This window comes from Lacerta agilis, chromosome 10 (assembly GCF_009819535.1).
Source record: "Lacerta agilis isolate rLacAgi1 chromosome 10, rLacAgi1.pri, whole genome shotgun sequence".
NCBI lineage: Eukaryota > Metazoa > Chordata > Lepidosauria > Squamata > Lacertidae > Lacerta > Lacerta agilis.
This window is the reverse complement of record NC_046321.1, coordinates 69,550,073-69,574,278: the sequence shown is the minus strand read 5'-3', so window position 1 is coordinate 69,574,278 and position 24,206 is coordinate 69,550,073. Positions and strand designations below refer to the sequence as shown.

Genomic DNA, 24,206 nt, shown 5'->3' with positions numbered 1-24,206 from the left:
CCTTGTCATATGAGAACCAAAGAGGATCTCACACATTACATGTTGTATTGTCCCATCTATTCGGCCTTCAGGGATGCGATGTTACAAACTATTCCCAAATCAATAGTCAACTCTGAGGACCAAGTAAAGTTTTTGTTGGTGGACGCTGATCCACGGATTTCTCACGTGGTAGCGGTCTTTGTGGTGAAGGCTATGAAAACTAGGGTATGGTTCTTGGATGAAATGGTGAGGTCCCTCCCATTGCTCTCCTAACCTGTTGCTGTATCTTCTTTCCTGAATGGTGGTTTTTTTTGGTAGTTTCCTTTGCTGGGACAGCATGGCATGAATTTTAGCTTATTTTTATAATTTTATTGTTTATCTTTTTAATAATGTTTTATGGTATTTTGTGTAAAGGCATGGACCTCACAAATTTAATAAACTTGTAACACTGGCTCATCAGTCTGCTTGCTTGCCTGCAGCTCTCCATATCATTGGCCAACTGTCCTTCTCCTTCTTCCGGTACTGACTGGAGCTCCTGCCTTGCCTTCGCCTGCTCCATCTCCACCCCACCAGCCCTGATGCAGGCAGTGATGCACCATCCAGGCAGTTCCATCTCCTATAAGAAACAGGAAGCAAGTACAACTCAACACAATTGAGGCAGTGGATCTAGTACACAGACTTGTTTCAGGATACCCAGAAGACCCTTGGAATGGTGCAGATTGTCTATGGTCCTCATTCCTCACAACCCACTCCATTCCTGTATCAATGGGCTTTAAACCACATCTGGTGATAATGGCTGAGGCCTGTGTGGTTGGTTTGACCATGGCTGCTGCAGTGACCCATTGTGACATTGATCTAGTGAAGCAGAATTTGTGCTCAATGACAGGTTCTTATTAACATACATGGATACATCACACATTTTAAAATCTACACACAAGCCAAATGTTTGTGTTTACACAACTTAGGCCCTTCCTCCCCTCCTGATTATCTACATGTACAATGAACACTTTTACAAGAGCAAGTATTATTACCAGCAGGCTCCCGCTCCTGTCTATGCTGGCTTGGTCATGTCTGCAGAATGGAAGATGGCAGGATCCCCAAGACATGATCTACAGGGAGCTGGCTTCAGGCACCAGGCCCATTGGCAGGCCAGCTCTGTGTTACAAAGAGACCTGCAAACGTGGCATGCAGGCAACCACAATACCTGGAGACTGACTGTCAGGTTGTGCATCCATAGCAGTGACCAGAGGAGGATGACCACAGGGAGGAGCACAGAGAGAAGAAACGCCCTGGTGCATCTGCAGCAGCACAACTGGACACCTTCATCTGCCCCACCTGCAACAAAACAGATCTCTCCCATATAGGTCTCTACAGCCACAGCAGGCGCTGTCACCTTCTGACAGTTTGACTTCACCCCCAAAGGCACACAGCTCCACTGTCTCCCAAGACAGACAGAGGCCAGCAACGAGTGTGCTAGAAAGCCAATGGCAGCACATTGCCATATACTCTAATCTGTCACAACCAGTTAAGTTCAATGGGAATGCCACACTATTCTATGAAGAGAAGTAGCTGTGACAACAACTGGCTTGACCCAATATTAGCAAAGCAGCATCCTGCATTTGGCAAGTGGGGACAAGTCTACCCTGCTAAGCTGCCTGTCATTTGCAATTGTGTTATGAAGCACAAAAGTGATTTAAAAGGGTTCCCAACTGGGTCTAAAAGGTCTAAAGAGGAACCCGCGTGCCTGGGAACAGGGGGGGAAGGCCTTGCCTGCCCCCCCATCCACCTTTTCAGCCCTCTCATGGTCAAGAGTCTGCCTGAACAGAGCTCAAGTATTCTGCTAACTCAGCCTCAGCCTCACCACTTGCCTAAACTCTTGTCCATGCTCTAAGATTTTTACGTGAAGATAAGGGAAGAGGAAGGTATGACTAAATTAATATCCTATACATTTTTTAATGTGTTTGTGGGAGGGTGGGGGGAAGCGGGGTTATTGGTTTGGTTTGGTTTGTTCGTTTTTATTATGTATTTTCTGTTTTTTATATTGTATATTTTATTTTATATCATATTTTTATGTTGTGAACTACCCTGAGATCTATGGATGAAGGGCAGTATATAAATTATTTATTTGTTTGTTTATTTGTTTGTTTATTTATTTATTATTAAATAATTGCTTGGTCAGGCAGGCAGCTTGCTAATAGCTTCTCCCTACCCTCCAAAGGGATGCGGGTGGCACCACTGAGCCTAGGGCTTGCCGATCCGAAGGTCGGCGGTTTGAACCCTGCGACGGGGTGAGCTCCCGTTGCTCTGTCCCAGCTCCTGCCCACCTAGCAGTTCGAAAGCATGTCAAGTGCAAGTAGATAAATGGGTACCGCTCTGGCGGGAAGGTAAACGGCGTTTCTGTGCGCTGCTCTAGTTTGCCAGAAGCGGCTTAGTCATGCTGGCCACACAACCCGGAAGCTGTACGCCGCCTCCCTCGGCCAATAAAGCGAGATGAGCACCGCAACCCCAGAGTTGTCCGCAACTGGACCTAATGGTCAGGGGTCCCTTTACCCTTTACCTTTACTCTCCAGTTAATTGCTGCAGCTATTAAATGCCTCTCATGAAGGTGTGCTTCTCAGCCTGTTTAACTCACAGTGCAGATGAGTGCCCTTGTGTTAGGCTACCATGGCTCTTTTGCTGGTAGCTCTACTCTTATGTTGATCCTGCAAGTCCACCTGAACTAGTGGCAGTTGGCTGGAAGACTACCATTCCATTTTTACAACAGAATAAATTAAGACAGGGCTTCCCCAAAGTTATACAATCACTGTGTGAATTAATAAATTGCAAGAATGGTGAGAACTTAAGAGGCGCCATGAAAGCAATTCACAAGCTTGTGAAGTAATCACTCTCTTTGTTTAAACAGAACAGTCAGCTTGTCATAGTGTGATTGGTAATGCTGCTATCAAAATTAAAATTACAATTGTCTTTATCTCCCTCTTTCCCCCTCTTCCGCACTTGCCAAACAGTTAATATTTCTCTGCTTCTAACACAGCTGAAATTAACTTGGCTCATGCAGTTATTGTCTCACATTGCACATTAACGCTGGCGCACAGCAAAGAGGGAAGCAGGCCTTTTAATTAAGCCTTATAAACGTAGCATTCCCAGGACTACCATACTGTCGTGAAGTAAACCAGAATTGGCTGGCTTCTCTGGGAGGAAACTCTACAGCAAAGGCTGGGTGGGTACATTAGCTCCTCTTTTCACCTTTCGTTAGTTTGGAGGGAAGCTTTGCATGTTGTAAGAAAGGAAGATGCAACTTCATGCAGAATTCCTGTCAGTGAAGGCAGATCTTGCTCCCACTATAGCAATGTATGAATTGTCCTTGTAGGAGTGAATAAGAACTCTTCATTTATATGCGAGAAAGTGAAGAGATGGGCTTGAGATCACCACTGAAGTGCAGATGACGCTTGCTCCCTGCTGCTTGTGCCACGAAGGAGGCCAGCCACTTCTCCTATCTGGACAGCCCATCCTGGAGTTTCTTTCTTAATCACATTACTGGCTGAATGAATGTTAGAAACTGGCTTAGTTAAGGTTGATAAGCAGATAGGTAGATAAACAAGATTTGCATGTTATAGATGCCTAACTTTTTGGAGCATTGGCCTTAAAAATGTAACTTTCATGTTGATCTCTACCCTCTTAATTCAGCTATGGAGGCTACTTGAAAAGCTTCCAAATGACAAATAGGACCCAAGATAAAATGTTGCAACGTGGGGTGTTTCTGTTCAGTGTTCCAGTCAATCAAATAAACTGTTCAATTTCTGCCCTTGTTGAGCTGGTGGGTGGGTGGGTGGGTGTGTATGTTTACCCCTTTATGTTTACCCTCCCCAATATATTTTTTTTATTTCTGCAAACCTTGCTATTCCCCCAAGCATAGCAATACATTTCTCTTGCTTCTCAGCAGCTGTGTTTTGCTTACATAGACAAATTATCATACAAACTGACTTTTCAAGATTTTGGAAATCCTTATTGTGGCTTTATATCTTGATTTTATTCTGTGAACTGCCCTGAGACTGACACACACACACACACACACACACACACACACACAGGTATAGGGCAGTACAGTATATAAATTCTAATTCTAATAATAATAATGATGATGATGATGATGCACTTGAAAGTATATCACAAAATATAAACTTTTCCACTGTGAAAAAAAACAGAGAAAAACTTAAGTTAACTGTAAGTATAAAACCCCCAGTCAGGTTCAACATAAACAAGAGACATGACTTTGATTTTCTTGTACATCCAAGCCTATACTTCAGGGGTGGGGAACAACTTTTGTCTGGCATGCTGGATCAAAAAGTGCCCACCACTTATGGACCACTCTTTATAGGCCATTGTGTACACCCACCCGTTAATCACCTTATGACCGCTGGAAAGCTGCAGAGTTCGTGTTCCCCATCATAAAGGAGCGAATGGGAGTGTAGTCATAGCCCGGTGCTCCTGGTTGTTCATTTTTAAGTGGTTTATGTTTAAATTAAGTGTTGAATGCAAGCCCCATAGCAAGGATTCAGACATCTTATCCAATCCAGCTTCCTGAGATTCTTCAACTGGAGATGCCAGGATTGAGTTGGGGGCCTTAAACACAAAGGGTTTTATTTAAAAATATTTATTTCCTACTTTCCTAAGTTTGTTCTTGGTGTGAGCTTTCCTGTGCATGCACACTTCTTCAGATATGTGAACATATCTTGTCTGAAGAAGTGTGCGTGCACATGAAAGCTCATACCAAGAACAAACTTAGTTGGTCTCTTAGGTGCTACTGGAAGGATTTTTTTTATTTTTTGTTTTGTTTTGACTACGGCAGACCAACACGGCTACCTACCTGTAAATGAAAAAGGACGACATTGTTGCAGGTATCTCAGCTCCCCATGTGACTTACCTGCCAGAAAGGCTTAGGGCATATTCCCATCATCAACCCCCCCTTCTTTTCATGGGTCTTCCACATTTCCACCCCAGCTGCTCACAACAGCACAACTTCCTTTTGTGTACACACCAGGGAGGTGTTGACCACAATGATGTTTTTTCACATTTTTGTTAAGAGACAAACAGCTTAAGGACATTGATGTGAAGCTGGTTTGAGAAGCAACTCATCAAACAGTAATATCTTATAACAAGGTATGCATGCATTTTGGGTAACGGTCACGTGAACACAAATAAAAACTCAGCACTGTATATTAACATTACAGTACATTAACCAGGAATGTGAACACAGCCATATACGAGCTGGACCAAATGAATAATTTGTTCTTAGGGTACTATAACATCTGAAATGAAAACAACAACATTAATAGCCTATAAAATTATTAATCCGAATGATTATTAGCTAGGATTGGGGATAATGATACTTGGAAGTCAGGGTGAGAATTGTGCTGAAGAAAGAAGACAAGCGCAGGGGAGAGGGGTCCACATGACTTCTATTCAGAGTAGGCTCATTTAGGTTAATGCGGCACAATGGGTCGGTGTGTCTGGCTGTTAACCAGGCTGTTGGTTCGAGCCCACCCAGGGATGGCGCTGGGCAGAATTCCTGCATTGCACGGGGTTGGGCTAGATGACCCTCGAGGCCCCTCCAACTCTACCATTCTACGATGAACAGTGGGTCCACTCTGAGCAGAACTTAGTTGCAGACAACCCACATTAATCTGTACCGGGTCAATACTGCATTTAAGGAAATTGTGAGATCTTTCAAGTTTTCTAACTGCCTCGATTCTGCAATGGAAATGGAACACATCCTTGCTATCTCTTTCGTTCCAGACGCTGAAAAAGGCTGTAGCTGAAAGCGAAAATAAGGCGTCGCTGTTTTCCACGGCTGATGCTCCTTCGCGAAGCCCTTGCTCAGTTCAAAATGTGCCCCGCGGAGCTTCTGCGCGGAAAGAAAGGCCGAAGCCGGTGGTCTCCGAGCGGCGCCCATGTTTCGAGGCCGCTCCAGGGAGGCCAGGCGACCCGCGGCCGCCCCTCGTTGTCCGGCGAGCCGCTGCCCCGCTCGGGATGGCGCAGGGCTGCGCGGACGACTCCGCGGCCACCGCTCGTCGGACGGACGGCGCCCCAGGGTGGGAGATCCGCGCCGCGCCCCTTCGCCTCCCTTCCCGCCCGGGCGCGTGCATGTGCCTCTCCCCCCCCCCCCGCGCTCCGCTTCGGGGCACCCGAGAAAGGGCGCGCGTGTCTCCTGTGTGCCGCGGTGTCTATTTATATATATATTTAATCCTTTGCTGCAATGCGAATTTGTCTCGAGTCCTTCCGAAGGCGGCGGCGGCGGCGGGCAGCCTTGAGGAGCGCGAGGCAGGCGGGGCCCCGGCCGAGGAGGAGGGGGAGGCGCGCGCAGGGCGGCCGCCGGGCTGGTTGGCGGGCGGCGCGGGGGGCGGCGGCTTGGCTCGCTCGCTTCCCCGCCCGGCCATTTCCATAACAACCAAGCGCAGCCAAATGTGTCGCCGAAACCCCGCGCAGGCGACCAGAGCCTCGGCAGCGCCTGGGGCGAGCGAGAGAGTCCGCGCTGCTCTGCTCTCCTGCCGCCGGTCTCTCTGTCCCTCCGGGCTGCAAAGTTCACTTGTTGTGGGCTGGGAAAGACGAGCCAAGCGAAAGGGGAACTCGCGCGGCCTTCCCAGCAGAGAGGGGGCGCGCGGGGGGGGGGTAATATAGAGGCGAGGTTTCCTGACGCGCAAGTCGAAGGCACTCGGGAGGGGGGGGGGAGCTCCCTTTTAGCTTTTTGTGCGGACTTCCCTGTTCGTTTGCTCTTTGCTGCTCTGCCGGCCCTTGAGAGCGCTGCCGTCGGCCGGCGAGGTGCCTTTCTCTGCCCCGCTTGCTTCTCGCGCGCACAGACCAAAGTAACCCGAAGGGGCAGAGTTGGGGAGGAGCTGGACAGGAGAGGAGCACAAGGCACCCCAATAAAGAGGGAGGGAAGGGGCCGGGAAGGAGAGCAGGAGCCGAGCGAGGGCGGAAAGGCGGCGGGGAAGACGAGAAGCGCCGCAGCCACCAGGAAGTCGGCGCGCGAGGCAGAAGCAGGGAGACGCCGCCGCCAGCAGAAAGAGGAAGCGCCGAAGGAGCAGGAGAAGAGAAAGCAAAAGCTGCTCCTCTCCGCCTCCCCCCTCCCTCCCCGCGCTCTCCCGCTCATCCTCCTCTCCGCCGCCTGACGGACTGCTCCGCCGCCGCTGCCATGGCCCAGGAGAACGGCGAGGACAGCTCCTCGTGGAAGAAGCAAGCCGACGACATCAGCAAGATCTTCGAGTTCAAGGAGACCCTGGGGACGTAAGTGCCCGTCCCCGAGGCAGCATCCCGCCGCCGCTTGGGCCGTCCAGTTTGGGTACCAGTGTGGGGGCGGGAGGAAGCAGCCGCCGCTCCTCTCTTCGGGGCTGGCAGCAGCTGTGCGTCGAGCAAGGGAGGCGCGGGGGGGGGGGCGAGGCGAGAGGGCCTCCCGCCCGGGCTGCCCCTGCACCGCTGAACCAGGCAGGGGCGATGGGGGAGCAGCTTTGCAGTTCGTGCCTTGCGAGGGGCCACGAATCTGACAGAATCGCGACTCCATACATTGGGATAAGGAGAGAACACTCGTTTTTCCTCCGAGCCACACACACATCCATTAGGACAGAGTACCTCCTCGCCTGCCCTCGCTCCCCGTCCGTCCGGTAACTGACACGCGATTTCTTAAGCCAGATCTATGTGGAGCAGGAATGCTGTGTTTGCGTAGGACGGGACCCCCCCCCCCCCCGTCCAGGAGCCCCGGGAACACTTCAGCCCGGCCTGTAAGGGAGAGCTCTCTCTCCTCGAGGCTCAATGCCACAGACCTGACGCCCGTGAGACGAGCAGTTGGCGTTTTCAAGTCTGATACGGTGTGCTGATGGGCATGTGGACAGTGTACATGTGCTGCGGTATTTGGGGGGATGTGCTGGTATGTGCGTGTTTCAGTTTTCAAAGGACATAATTTGACACTTGGGCATATCACATGTTGCATGTTAGTGCATCCTTTGAGGCATGCTGCATTATACCCGTGTGAGAGGGAACTTGTGCTGGGCAGCACTCCCTGGGGAACATAGTTCAAGCAGAGGGTATGAAGCGACGCAGTACAGTATTTTAATGTTCACATTTGCAAATGCCAGTATATGAGAAGGCAGGTGTGCCGGTGAAAGTGTGTACACATGTGTACTCTGCTATTGAGATTTTTAAGGTCTTGTGAATCCCTGAAAAGGCGCTGTTCAAATATGCCGTGCTTTTGCATTGCGTAGATCACAAACTACTTTGAAACAGTGGCAATTATAACTGCCCTTTTCTTTTGGGGGCAAAATGCAAGCTGTCATATAGGAATCAGGAGAGTCAGCTGTACATATTAATAGCAATGGAACTTAAAAGGACATCATAAATATGGTTTGACTTTTATGCTTTCTTCTAAAGCTGACAGCAGAGTCTATTCATAGAAAGAAGAGCAGAATAATCAGAGTGGATTGGCTGTGTTTTTTCCCCAGTGCCTTGCTGTAGCTTAACTGTTGTTGCTGGAGTATGCCCTCCCCCCTCTTTATTTATAGTGCTTGGATACAAAGATTAGCAAAACAGATATTTTATATATATATTTTGTCTGAATCAACATACTCATATAGTTTAAAGGAACAAGGTGTGATAGGAAAATAGTTTTCAGTTTAGCAGTTGTTTTTTAAATAAGATGTTCTAGGTGCAGATGGCTGTGCATTGTAGGAAAGGTCAATAGACAGACTGCTATGTAGTTGTTGATTTTAGGTTTGTAGACACATCTGGCTCTGCTGTAAGCTGCAGCTGCATTTTTAATGCTATGCCTCTTTAGGATAGCTTAGGTGATAATTATTATGGCAGTATTAAGTTGTACTACACTTGCTGTACCCTGCCCTTACAATAAAAACCTCACACTAGCGTTGTCATGACATTTATGTTTCGCTGTGTTTCATGGGGGAAGTTTATTGAAAATGTTACTACTGTATCCTGATTTTCTGAATGTGAGTGCAGCAATCGGACATTTAACATGGAGGTGGTTTATGCAGGTTGGTATTGATCAGGCATTCATAGTAGGTAGCAAAACATACCGGTATATTTCACTTTATTTGTGTGCTGCTCTATGGATATTAGTACTATTTTTTTGTCCCTGGGTGTTTGCTAATAACTTGTACTATCAAGACTTTGTATAATAGAAACAAGCCTTTTCTTGTCATGTAATAATTCATATTAGCTAAACTGTGTTGGAGAGCATAGAGTCATCATAAGAGACTCATTTAAGAAGCATGTATAGTGGTTATGTAATAAAATTTTTACCTCTATGGATAAGCGCCTATTTAAAAATGCACTCTGCACGAGTTTGGGTGCTTGAGATGCTCTAAAAGGTATTTGACTTTGGGGACAATTGCAGCGCTGCCACTGACTGGAATGCCTATTGGCAAATACTGCATAGTGGTGTCATCCTGCCCCTGAAGGTGATGCATTGATTTAAATGGTTTCCTGTAGCTTGTGCCAAATAAAATAATTAAATTTACTACTAGATCACTTCTGCCATTAACCTTTAATTGGTTAGTGTTGTAATTTATGATCTATGACCACAAAACTGTATTTAACTATATAGTTGTCAACTAGGAGGTTTTGTGGTTTTACTTGGACTTAATTTTATGCATGAAAGTTAGGACCAGGAAAAGTTTGGTTAAGAATACAACAGGGTTGCCAACATTTTAGGCAATTTCTATTTTAAGCCATTTCATTATGCCCTGGGTTGTGTGCACTCTTCTAAAAAAAAAATAAAAAATTCTGCTCAACACAGTCTAACTGCTGTATCAAGGAAAACTGGATTCTGTGACTTGTATAACTTACACAATTTAAACTTTTTTTTTTTTTACATGGAATAATGTATTCCGCAATTCCTCCTATTTTGCCTGGTTGCACTCTGACTTTGTTTGCCACAGGAAGGAGTAAGGAGGTCTTCAGGGAACTGCAATCCTTCCCTGCCATTGGAAGACTTATTCATCCATCCATCCATCCATCTGATTTATGAGATGTCACCACACTTTCCCTATATGCTTTCAAATATATGCTCACTACTATGAGGGTTAGAGACTGGTTTTTAAAATGGGAACTGTGACCCTCAGAAGGTTAGATTCTGCACCTAACAAACCCTGTACCTTGGCTGTGCTCCTTGGAATTGTGACACATACACAGGACACCGCATTACAATTAAGGTTGCAATCCTAAACTCTTACCTAGAAACAGGTAGGTAGCTGTGTTGGTTTGCCATAGTCAAAACAAAATAAAAAATAAAATACAAATTCCTTCTAGTAGCACCTTAGAGACCAACTAAGTTTGTTCTTGGTATGAGCTTTCGTGTGGATGCACACTTCTTAGTTGGTCTCTAAGGTGCTACTGGAAGGAATTTTTTTTTAAAAAAATTGTTCTTACCTAGAAGTAAGCCCCATTTAACTCTGTGGGATTTACTTCTGAGTAGACATGGTTGGGATTGCACTGTTAGATAGCAATCCCATGCATATTCAGCCCGGATGTGCTTCTGAATAAATATGCATAGCTCTGAAAGCCTGGCTTAGCATTATGGTCCAAACCAGAGGTTGTGGTTTGTTTCACTCCAGACAAACCATGATGATAAATCATGATGATTGTTTGAACAGAACAAACCATGATCCCCCAGTTGGATGTAATACTAACCTAGGATTTGGCTAATATCCTTTGCATGCTAGCAGAGAGCAGCCAAACAGCCCAGACAGGTAGGTGCACAGTAAACCATTAATGACAGCATACCATGGCATGAGAAGTGAGCCATTTTCTACCTTTCCCATCTTCATTAATTTTCCAAAATGCTTATGGAATTGGTCACGTTAGTGTTCTTTTGTTCATGTAGTCCTGAGTCATAAACAGTGCAAAGCTGGATTGATTTCCAGTCAGCTTGGTGACTTCATTCTTACGCAGTCATGTAAGCTACATGTAAAACATTGCATTCCTTGGAGCAGCGGTGGAGGAAGCTGCTCGGGCACCTGGGGCCGCACACTGCCCATACGCAGGGCCTCCAGAGTCTGCCTGCCTCCTCCCACTCAGCTGCCCTACAGTTGGGGGGAGGCAGCAGGTGGACCGTTTGGGCAGCGCGGCACCTGCGTGTGCCCAAGCCACCACGTCTCTCCCAGGAGAGACGCATGCCTCGGGCGCACTGCAGGCCCCGCGGTGAGTGCCACCCAGCATTTTGTCATCCCCCTCAGTGGTGACAACCCAAGGTGCTCCGCACCCACCGCAACCCTTTCCTCCGCCCCTGCCTTGGAGACCTGAACACTTACGTTCTGCTTCCAATTCTCCTGGCTCATATATAGGAGATGGATAGGGATTTAACTGAAAAATAACACATGTAAGGCCTAGAGAATGGTTTGATTGAGTGCTTTTCAACTGGTGGTACTCGTAAAACCTGACATACTTTGAAGTACCACTGGCTGAAAAGCAGTGGTCACGGGAGCTGATGTAGACATTGTGAGGAAAATGAGCCATGAATAAGTGAGTGAGGCTGAAATTTCATTGGCTTTTGCTGTTCTAAAAGGGCCCTTAGGCTACCAAGACATGCATTTGTGCACAGTGTGTAGCTTGGGCCTGAATGATAGTATGTGTGTGCCAGAAGCAGCAAAGGTTCCCACACACAACCACTTGAAGCTAGATCTTTTACATCAGGGATGGGGAACCTGTGGCCCCAACTGTTGTTAAAATTTGTTGTTGTTCAGCCGTTCAGTCGTGTCTGACTCTTTGTGACCCCATGGACCAGAGCACGCCAGCCACTGCCTCCCGCAGTTTGGTCAGACTCAAGTTGGTAGCCTCGAGAACACTGTCCAACCATCTCGTCCTCTGTCGTCCCCTTCTCCTTGTGCCCTCAATCTTTCCCAACATCAGGGTCTTTTCCAGGGAGTCTTCTCTTCTCATGAGGTGGCCAAAGTACTGGAGCCTCAGCTTCAGGATCTGTCCTTCCAGTGAGTACTCAGGCCTGATTTCCTTAAGAATGGATAGGTTTGATCTTCTTGCAGTCCATGGGTCTTTCAAGAGTCTCCTCCAACACCATAATTCAAAAGCATCAATTCTTCGGCAGTCAGCCTTCTTTATGGTCCAGCTCTCACTTCCATACATTACTACTGGGAAAACCATAGCTTTAACTATACGAACCTTTGTCGGCAAGGTGATGTCTCTGCTTTGATTAGGTTAGCCATATTGATTTGTATGCTGTCGGTAGATTATTGTCGTTGTCTTGTTGGGTTGTGTGTGTGATGAAGGGGAACCATACCGGGGTGAAGGCGTCTTCTTCTATTTGTCTCCGTGTCAGTTTCAGCTTACTGGTTAGTTTTTCTAGTAGGGCTGTTTCCCATACTACTTGGTACCATTGGTCCATGCTTACTCCTGACAGGTCTTTCCAGTGTCTGGTTATGATGTTTCTGGCTGCTGAAAGTAGGTGGGTTAAGAGTTCTTTGTGGTGTAAGTGGGCATTATGGTCTTGGAAGATGTAGGGCCAATTCTGGGGTGATTTCTAGCACTTGCTTGGTTATCTTACATATTTCTCATATGGTTGTTTTCCAGAAAGGTTTCTCAGTTCTGATGTATATTTTTGCTTAGAAAAGTAAGTGCCATTTAATTCAGTGGGTTTAGTACCAAGTAAATATGCAGAAGATTGCAGCCTTGTTGCATACACTTACTTAGGAGTAAGTTCTAGTAAACTTTCAGCCTAACCTTATGCAGAGCTGCACATGCCTAAGCCCACTGATGTAAAAATTCACATAACAAGTTCCACTATCAAAAAAATCTCTATTCATCATATAGGTATTCTGTCCTCATAGCCAATACCTGTACTGATTTCTGACTGCTTATAGCTTCTGATAGGAGAATACGAAACTGAAAGAATTATATATTCTAATCTTGTTTCTGCTGCACCTTTTAAAAGGCTTTGAGCATGTATGTTTTATAGTAGATACTTTTATAGAATTTAAGAATAGCTAAAAGCTTTGTCCATTGTTCCTTAGTCTTGTGTATGATGCAACTAGAAATTAATGCAAATTATTTTGGATGACTCTGGTAATTTTGTTAGTTCAACTACCATGGCATAATTTTATAATTTAATTTTGCCCCGATGCTGAAACTGAACCATACTCTGCACTGACATGTGTTAGTGAGTGTTGATCATATGACTCATAGGTTTTTGTTTGTTGAAGCATGCACCCTAACATTAGCTTCTTATGCTACCAGTTCAGCACTGTCATGCACAACTGGGACCATGGGAGGAAGGGTGGAAATAAAATTTCTTCTGGTTCCTAGGATGGGGCAAAACTTGGCTTTATTTCACCCGCATCAAAGACCCAGTTTGCCCCCCCCAACACATTTGTGCACACACACACACAGGCTGGGAGCCTCAATGATACCCCTCACCCCTCTGGGGACTTTACCTGGGGCAAAAACCCTGGCTAGCCCCCCCCCCCCCGTAGCTACGACTCTGCCTAGGATCTAATAGCACTGTTTTTTAAACTAGTCTTGTGGAAAGATGAGATAATATTTACATTTCTAGGCTCTCACATTAAATTTTTAGGAGTCTGGTTGGTGAGGTGTCTGCAGTTTTCCCAACACTGATGGCAGGTGTCCCAGAGACAGGCAAGTTTATGACAGAACAGTGTTTTTTCATGCGTCTCCCATGGTAACCCTGATGCATCTTCAAGTGTCCCATTCAGGAAAGGGTGTCCCCTTTAGACCATGTCCCTTGTTCCTCTGTTTCTGACCACCATCAATTCCTAGCAGTGTTATTTCCCTGGGTGTACTCAAGGGTTTGCCGTGCCGCCCCCCCCCCATGTTAAAAGTGTGGCATTCACTAGAACAATAATTTCATGGTGAGTACCAGCACTTTTTGTCGGGGGGGGGGGAGCACAGCCTATAAGTAAAGTTGTGGAACCATTTAAGATACTTCAGAGGTTTCTGAAAATTAAAACTCAATGGTTATGCTTATTTTCTGTGGTCACAATCCAAGAGAGCTGTGTGTTGGCATGGAAGAGAATGGGCCGTGTACTGTCAAGTGTTTCTTTGAGGTTTCCCTTATTGTAGCAGCGTGTGCAAGCAGTTCTTCCACTTATATTAAAAATAATATGAAGGTTGTCTGTGTAGCACATGATGGCTGTGTACACCCCATACATTTATAGGACATTTGAAGCACATTATTTCCTCCAAAGAACCCTGGGAACTGTAGTTTGATAGGGGTACTGGGAATTGTAGCTCTGTGAAGAATAAACTAGCACCTTCAGTATTAATGTCATCATGATGTTGGGGACTCTCTGAAAGTGCACAAAGAGATACCAGTTTTAAGAACAATGACATGGTGTGTGCACGTGTTTAAATGATTATGCTTATCATTACACCTTCCACCTTCCAGCAAGAATAAAAATGAGTTCTTTTAAACACAGTGCAAGGATGCACTCAGTGCAATTTTATACATGTTTATTCAGAAGCAAGCACACCTGAGCTCAATGGAACTTATTCCTAGGTATAGGGTTTATTCATCTATTTCATAAAATGTATACACCACTTGATCAAGGCACCTGATTGATCTCAATAGTCAGGGAGTTCCAAGATTGCTACCATAGAAACACAATCCTTCCATTTGGCCAGTAATGTAAAGGGAAGATGTAACAGCTGAATAGAGGTTTTGACTACTCACTTTCATTTCTGTCCATTCTCCTGGGAGTGAAAAACCTTGATTAGGAAATATGTGTGCATTTGAAAACCAAGGAAAATGTCATTATATTTTAAGTGGAAAAATTATTTAGAATGCAGTGCTGTGCTGGTGGGGAGAGTTAAATGTTTCTGAGGGAGCAGAGGCTTGGATCTAAAAGCTACTTTCGGCTGTGCTGTGGGCCATTTGTCCCTTTTCACTTCTCTGTGTGCAGCCCCCCCCCCAAGAGTGCTTTAGAGGCTCCCTTCGCCCCCTGGAGCCAGTGTTGGCGGGGGAGGGGCCGAGATGGGAAAGGTACCCCTCCTCTGCTGCAAGAGGATCCAAACCTTTATATTCCCAGTGCAGTTATGAACTACAAAAAGTTTTCTTCCCTTCTACTTTAGACAAAATAGTTTTGAGTAGAGAAGTAAAAGAACTCCAAGTAGCCTCTATCTCTGAGAGGCTTAAAGCAGTTTTCACACATCCTTCACATCCTCTTTATTGTTTGTGGCTTTCCTGATCAACTGACTTGAACGTATGCCAACATCTACTGTTGCTTTTGCTAGGTGCTCCTGCCGTGGTTTCTTTTTAATTATAGCCCAGGGAAAGTGATGCTCCTTTGATGGATTTAGTGAGGCGGTGAATATGATACGAAGCACTCTTGTTCATGTATTTACATCTGTGAGCTTTTCTCCAGGGTAGGGAAGAACCAGACACTTGCCTTTTTGTTGCACAAGCCTGGTGCCTGCCAGGTAGGGTGGTTGCTGTTCTAATAGTAGTTTCTAGTAATTGGCACCTTTTTGAAGGGCAGAGCCATTGGCCTGGACTCCTGTTATGGTTGCCCATGGCAACCCCAAGATTCCCCCGGGGAGCTGGCAGTTCAACCCACATTTACCCCTGCAATTTATTTGGCTCAGTGCCTCCAGCACCTGCAATGACAGGACTGCGACAGAAGTGAAGAAAAAACACAATTAAAGTGCATCTACTATCATTACTATGAGGAAGGCAAAACTCTGCACAGCACAGACTGGTTGCAAATGCAGGTCACTGCTGCATCAAGGACATTGACACATGAATCAGGGATGATGGCAATGGTCAAGCTCTACTAGCAGACTAGAGGAGAAAGGTTCCCTCTCAGGTCCACCCCACCCCAAATCCAGTTGCTTCAGCCAGATGGTTCCAGCCAGATTGTTCTCTCCTCCTCTCCTGCCATGCAGCGTGGCTGAATGGCAACCAAAACAGCCAAACGGCCGACCCCACAAAACAAGAGGGAAGACTCCAGATGCGTCTTAGGCTGCTCCCCCAACCAATGGGTTCAAAGGAGGATCTCAGTAAGTGGGAAACCGGGGGGATTTAGCTAAATTGTACCTTACTTGAGACTTCACTATATCAGATGGCTGCAGTGCATTTTAAACTTCCACCCTCCTGTGGTAATAATTGTTCCATTGCTGACACAATCATTCTTGGTAGGACTCCTGGGGTTCTTTGCTTTGTCTTGTGAATAATGTCTTCATTATGCATACAAACCAGAAAGCAAAGCAAGTTAAGATATCAAGCTTTTATGTAAACAGACCAAATTATGTTAAGCTGAAGTAAATACAGTAACAGAGGATAGAGAAGGGCTGCATGAATTTTCCATTACATGACCAGTTCATTATTGCTATTAAAATGCCACCTCTGAAGGTTTCTTTTTCTATTTCTTTTTGAGTAAGACTATTGTTGCTCAGTATAGCCAATAAGACAAAGAACAAAAGCCACTGAAATATCTCAAATTTGTACATAAATAATTCAACATTTCAGTAGTTGAGACAAAATCAACACCCATCATTCAAAAGCTTTACAAAATTAGTCCAAAGTATGAGGTGAACCAAAATGTTAAATGTTCTTTCCACAAAATACTTTCAAATCCATGTGGATTTGCTCTGTTTCCCACCACCATCGGAGTCCAGCTGGCTAGGACATGATGCAGGGCCTTCTCATTTGTGGCACCTGGAGTATGGCATTCCCTATCTTGGGAGGCCTGATTTCTTCCCCCCTCCCCCTTTAAAGGGTTTTCAAAGAATTGTGAAGACTTTTTTTGATTCATCAATATTTATTCTAATTTTGTTCCGTTCCTGCTGGCAAGGACAACACTAAAACGAATGAGTAGGAAGCTTACAGGCAGTGTCACCCTCTAGATGAGGGCAAGTGGTGGATGGTATGGCAGTGTCCCATTTGCTGTAAAGGGAGTCTCCAGTGCTAGAGAGGCACCAGTGGGAGCACTGGCCACAGTAAATTCTACCCTCTCAGTCTGGTTCCTTAGCTGTAGGAATGGCAGGACATCACCTTGGTCACTCATGCTCTGGTCACCTCCATACTTGACTATTGCAATGCACTTCATGTGGGGCTGCCTTTGAAGATGGTTTGGAAATGCCAACTAGGGCAAAATGCAGCAGCCAGGATGCCACTCGAGGTCAGATGCTACTTTTGTGCCAGCTGCATCTGCTACTGCACCTGTGAATGTTCCAGTTTGTAATCTGAGATCTGCATTAATGCTGTATTGTTTTAACACTCGATTGGGAGCCGCCCAGAGTGGCTGGGGAAACTCAGCCAGATGGGCGGGGTACAAATAATAAATTATTATTATTATTATTATTATTATTATTATTATTATAGGTCCTACTTGTGTGCCTGCCAGTGAAATTGGTTAGGTTGGTGAGCGCATGAAAGAGGACCTCCTTGGTGGTGGTCCCGCAATTGTGGAACTCTCTGTTCATTCAGTTCTGGCATTCAAGAAGCCCTTTAAAATCTTATTTTTGCTATTGCCTTTCCTTAGGATAATTTTGGTGAGGTTCAGTTTCTCTCTGTGTATTGTTTTATGAGGTCTTGGTGCTAAGAAGCGAGTATTCTAAAACTCAAGTAAACTGACTTGTTGATGTTATGTATATATTTACACTCCCCCTTTTCCCCTGACAGGGACTCAAGGTGGGTTACAGATAAAAACAAAAACAGCTAAAAACATGGGGGGGGGGAATCATTAAAACCAATGAAACAGAATTAAAGCTATATCCATATACAAACAATAACAATAAAAACAGCACAATGTCCGTCCCCTCATTAAAAGCAGTCGGTCGGCAGGAATAAGGAGTGGATGGTGTAAAAGCTCAGCAACATGTATTTGGGGCAACTAAGGTTTGGGTGTGGAACTGGACAAAACGTGTAAAGCCCTCCCTGCAATACACTTAGTATTTATATAAAGCTTTAAAAGTTCAAAGCACTTTGCATGAGAAGTTTGTAACCTACGCAGCAGCCCTGTAGGTTAGGCAGGTGGGGAGGAAAGCTAAGACTGAGTCACACAGTGAGTTTGGGTGGCAGCAGGAGTTGAACCATGGACTTCCTCACTGAGAGCTCTTCAGGCAGGCCTTTCTCACATCACATTGTAGCGGGGGTGGGCCTAAGCACCCTCAATTCCCATTCCTTTCAAGAGTTTGAGGCTGCTGCTTCTCTTCCCGCTGTGGTATACCAGGGAGCTCTCAGATATAGAGAGGTTCACACAGGTGGCTGAGCTTGCTATTCACATCTATTTATTTATTTTAAGAATTTTCATACCACTTAATAATGCCATTTCTGAGCAGAGTGTAATAGGGATACAGGAAGGCTACCAAAGAGATATAGCACAGCATCAGTTAAATTTAGACATAAAATAAGAAAACCATGTGCTGTGATTTTTAAATGAAGTCTTCATCAAGTACCAGCAGTTCAACAGGGAGGGGACCTGTCTCCTCTTAGCAAAGGATTGAACACACTTGGATACCAGCTGTGTGTCTGGCCACTAACAGTGATTTCTCTGAAAACCTCAGTAATTGAGCAGGGATATAGATATCTTGGACCCAAGTTGTTAAGGGCCTTCTAAATTAATACAAGAGCCTTGAACCTGGCGTGCAGCATACGACCAGCCAGTTCAAGCATTTAAGCACCATGTTATGTGCTGGCATTAGCTTCTCCCAGCCTGCAGTCTTAACTGCAGCGTTTTGCACCAGCAGAAGCTTCTGGACCATGTGCAATGGGAGCCCCACATATTGCAGTAATAGACTTGAGGTTACCACAGCCTGAATCACCATGGCCAGGCTACCCCTGTCCAAGAATGGGCATTGTTGGTGTACCAGCCATAGCTGGTCAAAGACACTCCTAGTCACTGAGGCTATTTGAGCCTGTAGTGACAAAGATGGATGGATCTAGGAGCACCCCCCCAAATGTTTCACCCGTTCCTTCAGAGGGAGTACAACCCCATCCAGAATAAGCAACTGGCCAGTCCTCCAGACATGGGAACCAACTACCACCAGTGCCTCCATCTTCCCAAGGTTCAAGCACAGTTTATTGGCCATCATCCAGTCTACCACTGTGCCCAGGCAATAGTCCAGGTCTTGCACAGCCTTCTCCTGACCCAGATGTTATGGAGAAACAGAGCTGTGTGTCATCAGCATGACACTTTGCTCCAAAACTCATCATGACAGCTCCCAACAGCTCAATACAGATTTTATTTTATTTTTAAAAAATAATATTTATTAAGTTTTCAAATTTAACAATCCAATAAAGGCCACATTAAAGACACTGCAAATTATAAAATAATCAAACAGTCCAAATATTAAGCCAAATCATAAATCTTTGTTTGACTTCCCATGCTCTGAGGTCAGAGGATTGCCATCATCTCACATTTGCGCTGCTTTCTTAATTAGTCCAGGTGGTTCCCATAAATCAATCTGATGTTAATCCTTCATTCGTTTTCACAGCCTCTGAGCCTCTGAGTTTGTCCGGCAAGCGAGTTGTATCAAAACAGTATGTTTCTTTGTGGGTGTTTATTTTCTTCCGTGTCTTTCACTTTCACTTCTTCATGCCAGTAGTTATCCAATACGATACGTCCCCAAATGGAGGAAATCTGGCTTTCTTCCAATTGTTCGAGGCATACACAGGCTGAGACCCTACCTGCCCGCAGACTGTCTCGCCAGAGTGGTACATGCTCTAGTTATCTCCTGCTTGGACTACTGCAATGCGCTCTACGTGGGGCTATCTTTGAAGGTGACCCAGAAACTGCAATTAATCCAGAATGCGGCAGCTAGATTGATAACTGAGAGAGGCCGCTGAGACCATATAACACTGGTCCTGTGTACATTTATAACACTGTATAACACTGGCTCCCAGTACATTTCTGAGCACAATTCAAAGTGTTGGTGCTGACTTTTAAAGCCCTAAATGGCCTCAGTCCTGTATACCTGAAGGAGTGTCTCCACCCCCATCGTTCAGCCCAGACACTGAGATCCAGCGCCGAGGGCCTTCTGGCGGTTCCCTCATTGCGGGAAGTGAGGTTACAGGGAACCAGACAGAGGGTCTTCTCGGTGGTGCCGCACGCCCTGTGGAACGCACTTCCATCAGATGTCAAGGAAATAAACAATTACCTGACTTTTAGAAAACATCTGAAGGCAGCCCTGTTTAGGGAAGTTTTTAATATTTAATGCTGTATTGTTTTTAACACTTTATTGGGAGCCACACAGAGTGGCTGGGGAAACTCAGCCAGATGGGCGTGGTACAAATAAATTATTATTATTATTATCATTATCATTATCATTATCATTATCATTATCATTATCATCATCATCATCATCATTATCATATGTCCAAACCTCTTCGTTTCATCTCATACCAGAACAGATAAGCCTGTACTTTGGCTACAAGCCTCAATTCCCATCTTCCGCTCTTAACAGTCCATCAGAATTAATTGCAAATTCGTAAATCTTTCCCACACAGTTAATAATTAGATCAAAATTATATCAATATTACAGTAGAGTACAGTCTCACTTGCGTACATAATCAGTATTCAGACTTTCCAGGGGGATTTGCCAAGTAAAGTAGCAAATGCGCAGTATATGAAAAAGAAACAAAGGATGCTCCCCACCCCCTTTCCGTTCCGACATACCAGGTCCAAGTCTCTCTTCCACTCGAATCCTTTAGCTCCTCTGTGGCTGAATCAGTTCGCGGAGTAGTTTATTTCCCCTTATTCAGAGCATGCCTGTTAATTAAGTCTGAATTACCATCTTAAAAAATAGGAGTTTGTTTGCTCATGGTGGCGACTTTGGAGAGTTGCCAAAGAGAGGCACGGTGTTTTCCACCCAGTGCCCCCTGCCCCCTCATTCCTACCAGCCCGGGGGTGTGTGTTGGGGGGTTGGGAGGATGATTACTCCCATCTCATCCTCAAAATATCCCCTGCGAAACGGCTCAGATGTAATCAACAGCATCTGCCATGGCAAGCCAAACCGGAAGTGCTCGATATTAGATTTTAAACAGCATTCAAGACAAGTTCATGCCCTGCGACACACCATAATGCAAGGACCATGCGACTGAAACACAATTTCCCAGGACTGTTCTCTGGATACAACCTGCTGGTAGTAATGAAGCCACTGCAAAGCAGTGCCCCTGCTACCCATCTTGAAGAGCTGGTCCAGAAGGGTTCCATGCTCAATCACATCAAAAGATGTGATTGTAGGACTCTTTCCTTTTCCTCATTATGTCATCAAAGCCTCAAATATCTGCAAGTTATTCTCATCCTATACAGTGTCTAGTGTGCTGTATGGAGGAGATTGCGTTTTAATGGAGCTGTGTAAAGATACGCCAAGGCTCTTCAAGATGAAAAAATACCATGCCGCGCAACTGTAATTTTGAAGCGCTGGCCATTAATTTTAATTAACTAGCCCCCATATTTATGTCATCATAAACTGTACTGAACAGCCGTGCTCTTGCTGAAAGCTATACAAAGGCTCCAACATATAAACACAAATGATAGGAACTTGGAAGAGAGCAGGAATAGTAGATAGACTGTTTAGAAGGACAAAGTGGATCTTACATACCATTGCCATGTATCTAATGCTCTCTATTCAATGACACAGAGTATAACACAGAGTTTTATGCACTTCACATAATCCCACTTGCTGCTATTGGGGCTATCAGCGCAATCCCATATATATTTTTGCTCAGTTCTGTGTTCAGTTGAGCTTACCCTCTTGTAGATAAGTTTAAGATTGCCATCTTAATGAATTTTGAGTACTATTCTCTCCCCCCCCCTTCAGTTCATTCTGTGGAATCAGTGGAGCTCTTTGCTGGATTTCTACATGTCGTTAACATAAAATCAGAAATACTTCTGACTTTCACCAGCTGCAATATAGACTAGCCCTGCAATAGCCAGCATGATGCTGTTCAGATGTTGTGAACTGCAGCTGCTCACCAGCATAGCCAATGGTCAGGGGTGATGGGAATTATAGTCCACAACATCTGGAGAGCACCACATTGCCTATCTAACTGGGCAGTTCCTTTTGTCTTGCGACTCAGACGTAGGGACATAGGGAGCTGCCTTTTAATGAGTCGGATCCACTGGTTTATCTAGCTCAGTGTTGTCCACAGTGTTGTCTCCTGTAACGAAACAATGCAGGTTTTCCTGAATGGCCATGAAGAGATGCTTGGTAAATAGTTATATCCTGCTGGATAACTTAAGTAATGTGGCAGTTTCCCTAATTGTCAGTGAAGCTGACCATGCCTGTGTTCATCATAAAATAGCTGGAGATTATTAATCTTCCAGTTCCAAGCTTGCAGCAGCCTGGCTTTCCCTCTTGTTTTTGCTTCTTCCAAGGATTGGCTCTCCGAAGCATCTGCCTGCAGTACTGCTTTCCTATATTCTGTCGAAATGACAGAATTCTGCTAATGCTTTGTGAGAGGGAGGGAGGCAAAAGCAATTCCAGTGCACTTCATTTACTACTCACATATTATGCATGAACATTTCTCCTTTATACTGTCACCTCCTGTGCTTTTACAACACAAAAAGTGTGACACTAAGTTTTATTTCCAAAACAAAGTTTGCTTATATCTATTTTTTTTAAAGAATTTATTGGTTTTTTCAAAACAAAGAACAACATAACACAAATAACAACACAGATCCAAACCCACCCCCAACATTCAAACCACAATAAAACAAACACAAATACACCAACAATTCTTTTTCTTGTTTACATAAAAAAAACCTTTTCTTGTTCGAATCATTGTTAGATGACTTCCCCCGTTTTCTCTCCTTCGGTTCCAATTCCATTTTACTTTAGTAACTTCTCATCTCTGAAATTAAATCATTTAAAAATCAAAACTAAACTAAACATCCTTCTTAAAATCTAATTTTTAATTCTCAATAATCTATCACTCAATTAACTTAAATCGAAATCTAGTCCAATTCTAACTTCATGATAATTAATAATACAGCATCATAACACAACATATTACTTCTTATGTCAAATCATATCAAACATATTCTTACCCTTAGGTTACTGCTAATAAAGAAAAATTCAAATATCTCTTCTCTAATTCAAAAACTTAAAATCTTAACACTCCGGCTTCAGGGTACCATAATAAACCAACCTAAATTTATCCTTAATACATTTCACCCTATCCCTTTTCTATCCATTTTCTTTCGCCATTTCGGGGTCTCCCCCCACACGATCCTCCATCTTACACCAATACGAACTTCCAAAATGTCCTCTTTTCTTATAAGTCCACAGTTCCAGACGTAGTCTACAGCAGTCCTTGCAGGGAGCATCAGGGGGCACAGATCATCACCTTCCAGCATCTCCGGTTCGAAATTCCATTCCTCTTCTAATTGTAGATATATGAGTCTTTTCCCCATCATTCCTGGACACTCACACCAGAAATTGGATATAAAAAATCTTCTCATCCGGGTCTGCCACCCCAACAGGACTTTTCATCTTCTCAGAGTTGCAATGACATCATGTTTTGTTCTTCAATAATCCCCTTCAGCTCTCTGCCAAGGTTTCCTTCCGTTTTAGCAATGTTCTGAACAGTCTCTCCTGTGGGATATAACCTTTCTGCAATATCATGATTCAACAAAATTAATTTTTGGTTTAGCAGTTCTAGCTTCAACAAAATAATCCTTTGTTCATGAGTCAGTTCAGAGTCTAAAACCAGCTTGAAAACGAAACTTAACATGGTAGAAGTGGGCATAGGGTATCAAATTTCAGTGTTTTTCCATCTTAATCACAGTACTTTTCCATCTCACACTCAAATCTCCGCAGCCATTTTCCCTGGAGTCAGGGCGAAAAGATTACAGTCCATCCATTTCAAAAAGAGATATTCCACCAAGTTTCTCCCCCAAAGGGGATCTGATTATTCTCACTTGTCAAAAGTCTAAACATTGTATCCATCACTGTAGCAGCAATACCATCAGAACCGTTACTTTCTATCCACCAAAGGGAGAAAGACGGGCTCCCTTTTCGTCGCGTCTCCCGAGGCACCAAATATCCAGAATAAAGTTTGCTTATATCTAAAGCAGGATGCCCATAAAATGAAATGTGAAAGACAGTCATCTTCTCCTTTGGTATTTCTATGGTCTGATCTACAAATGCACATTGTTTCCTTGATGTCTGTAGCATAGAATCCTAGAGTTGGAAGAGACCACAAGGGCCATCCAGTCCAACCCCCTGCCAAGCAGGAAACACCATCAAAGCAT

The 24,206-nt window shown here is 44.7% G+C and overlaps 1 protein-coding gene across 1 annotated transcript in view; it reads left to right on the top strand.

Annotated features, from left to right (window-relative positions):
- Positions 1-7,151: 7,151 nt before the first annotated feature.
- CAMK1D (calcium/calmodulin dependent protein kinase ID) overlaps positions 7,152-24,206 on the top strand; it is a 184,396-nt gene continuing 167,341 nt past the window's right edge. The window contains exon 1 of the mRNA XM_033161870.1: positions 7,152-7,260. Coding sequence (XP_033017761.1) covers positions 7,169-7,260 — 92 coding nt within the window. The 5' untranslated portion in view covers positions 7,152-7,168. The remainder of the gene's footprint in view (positions 7,261-24,206) is intronic.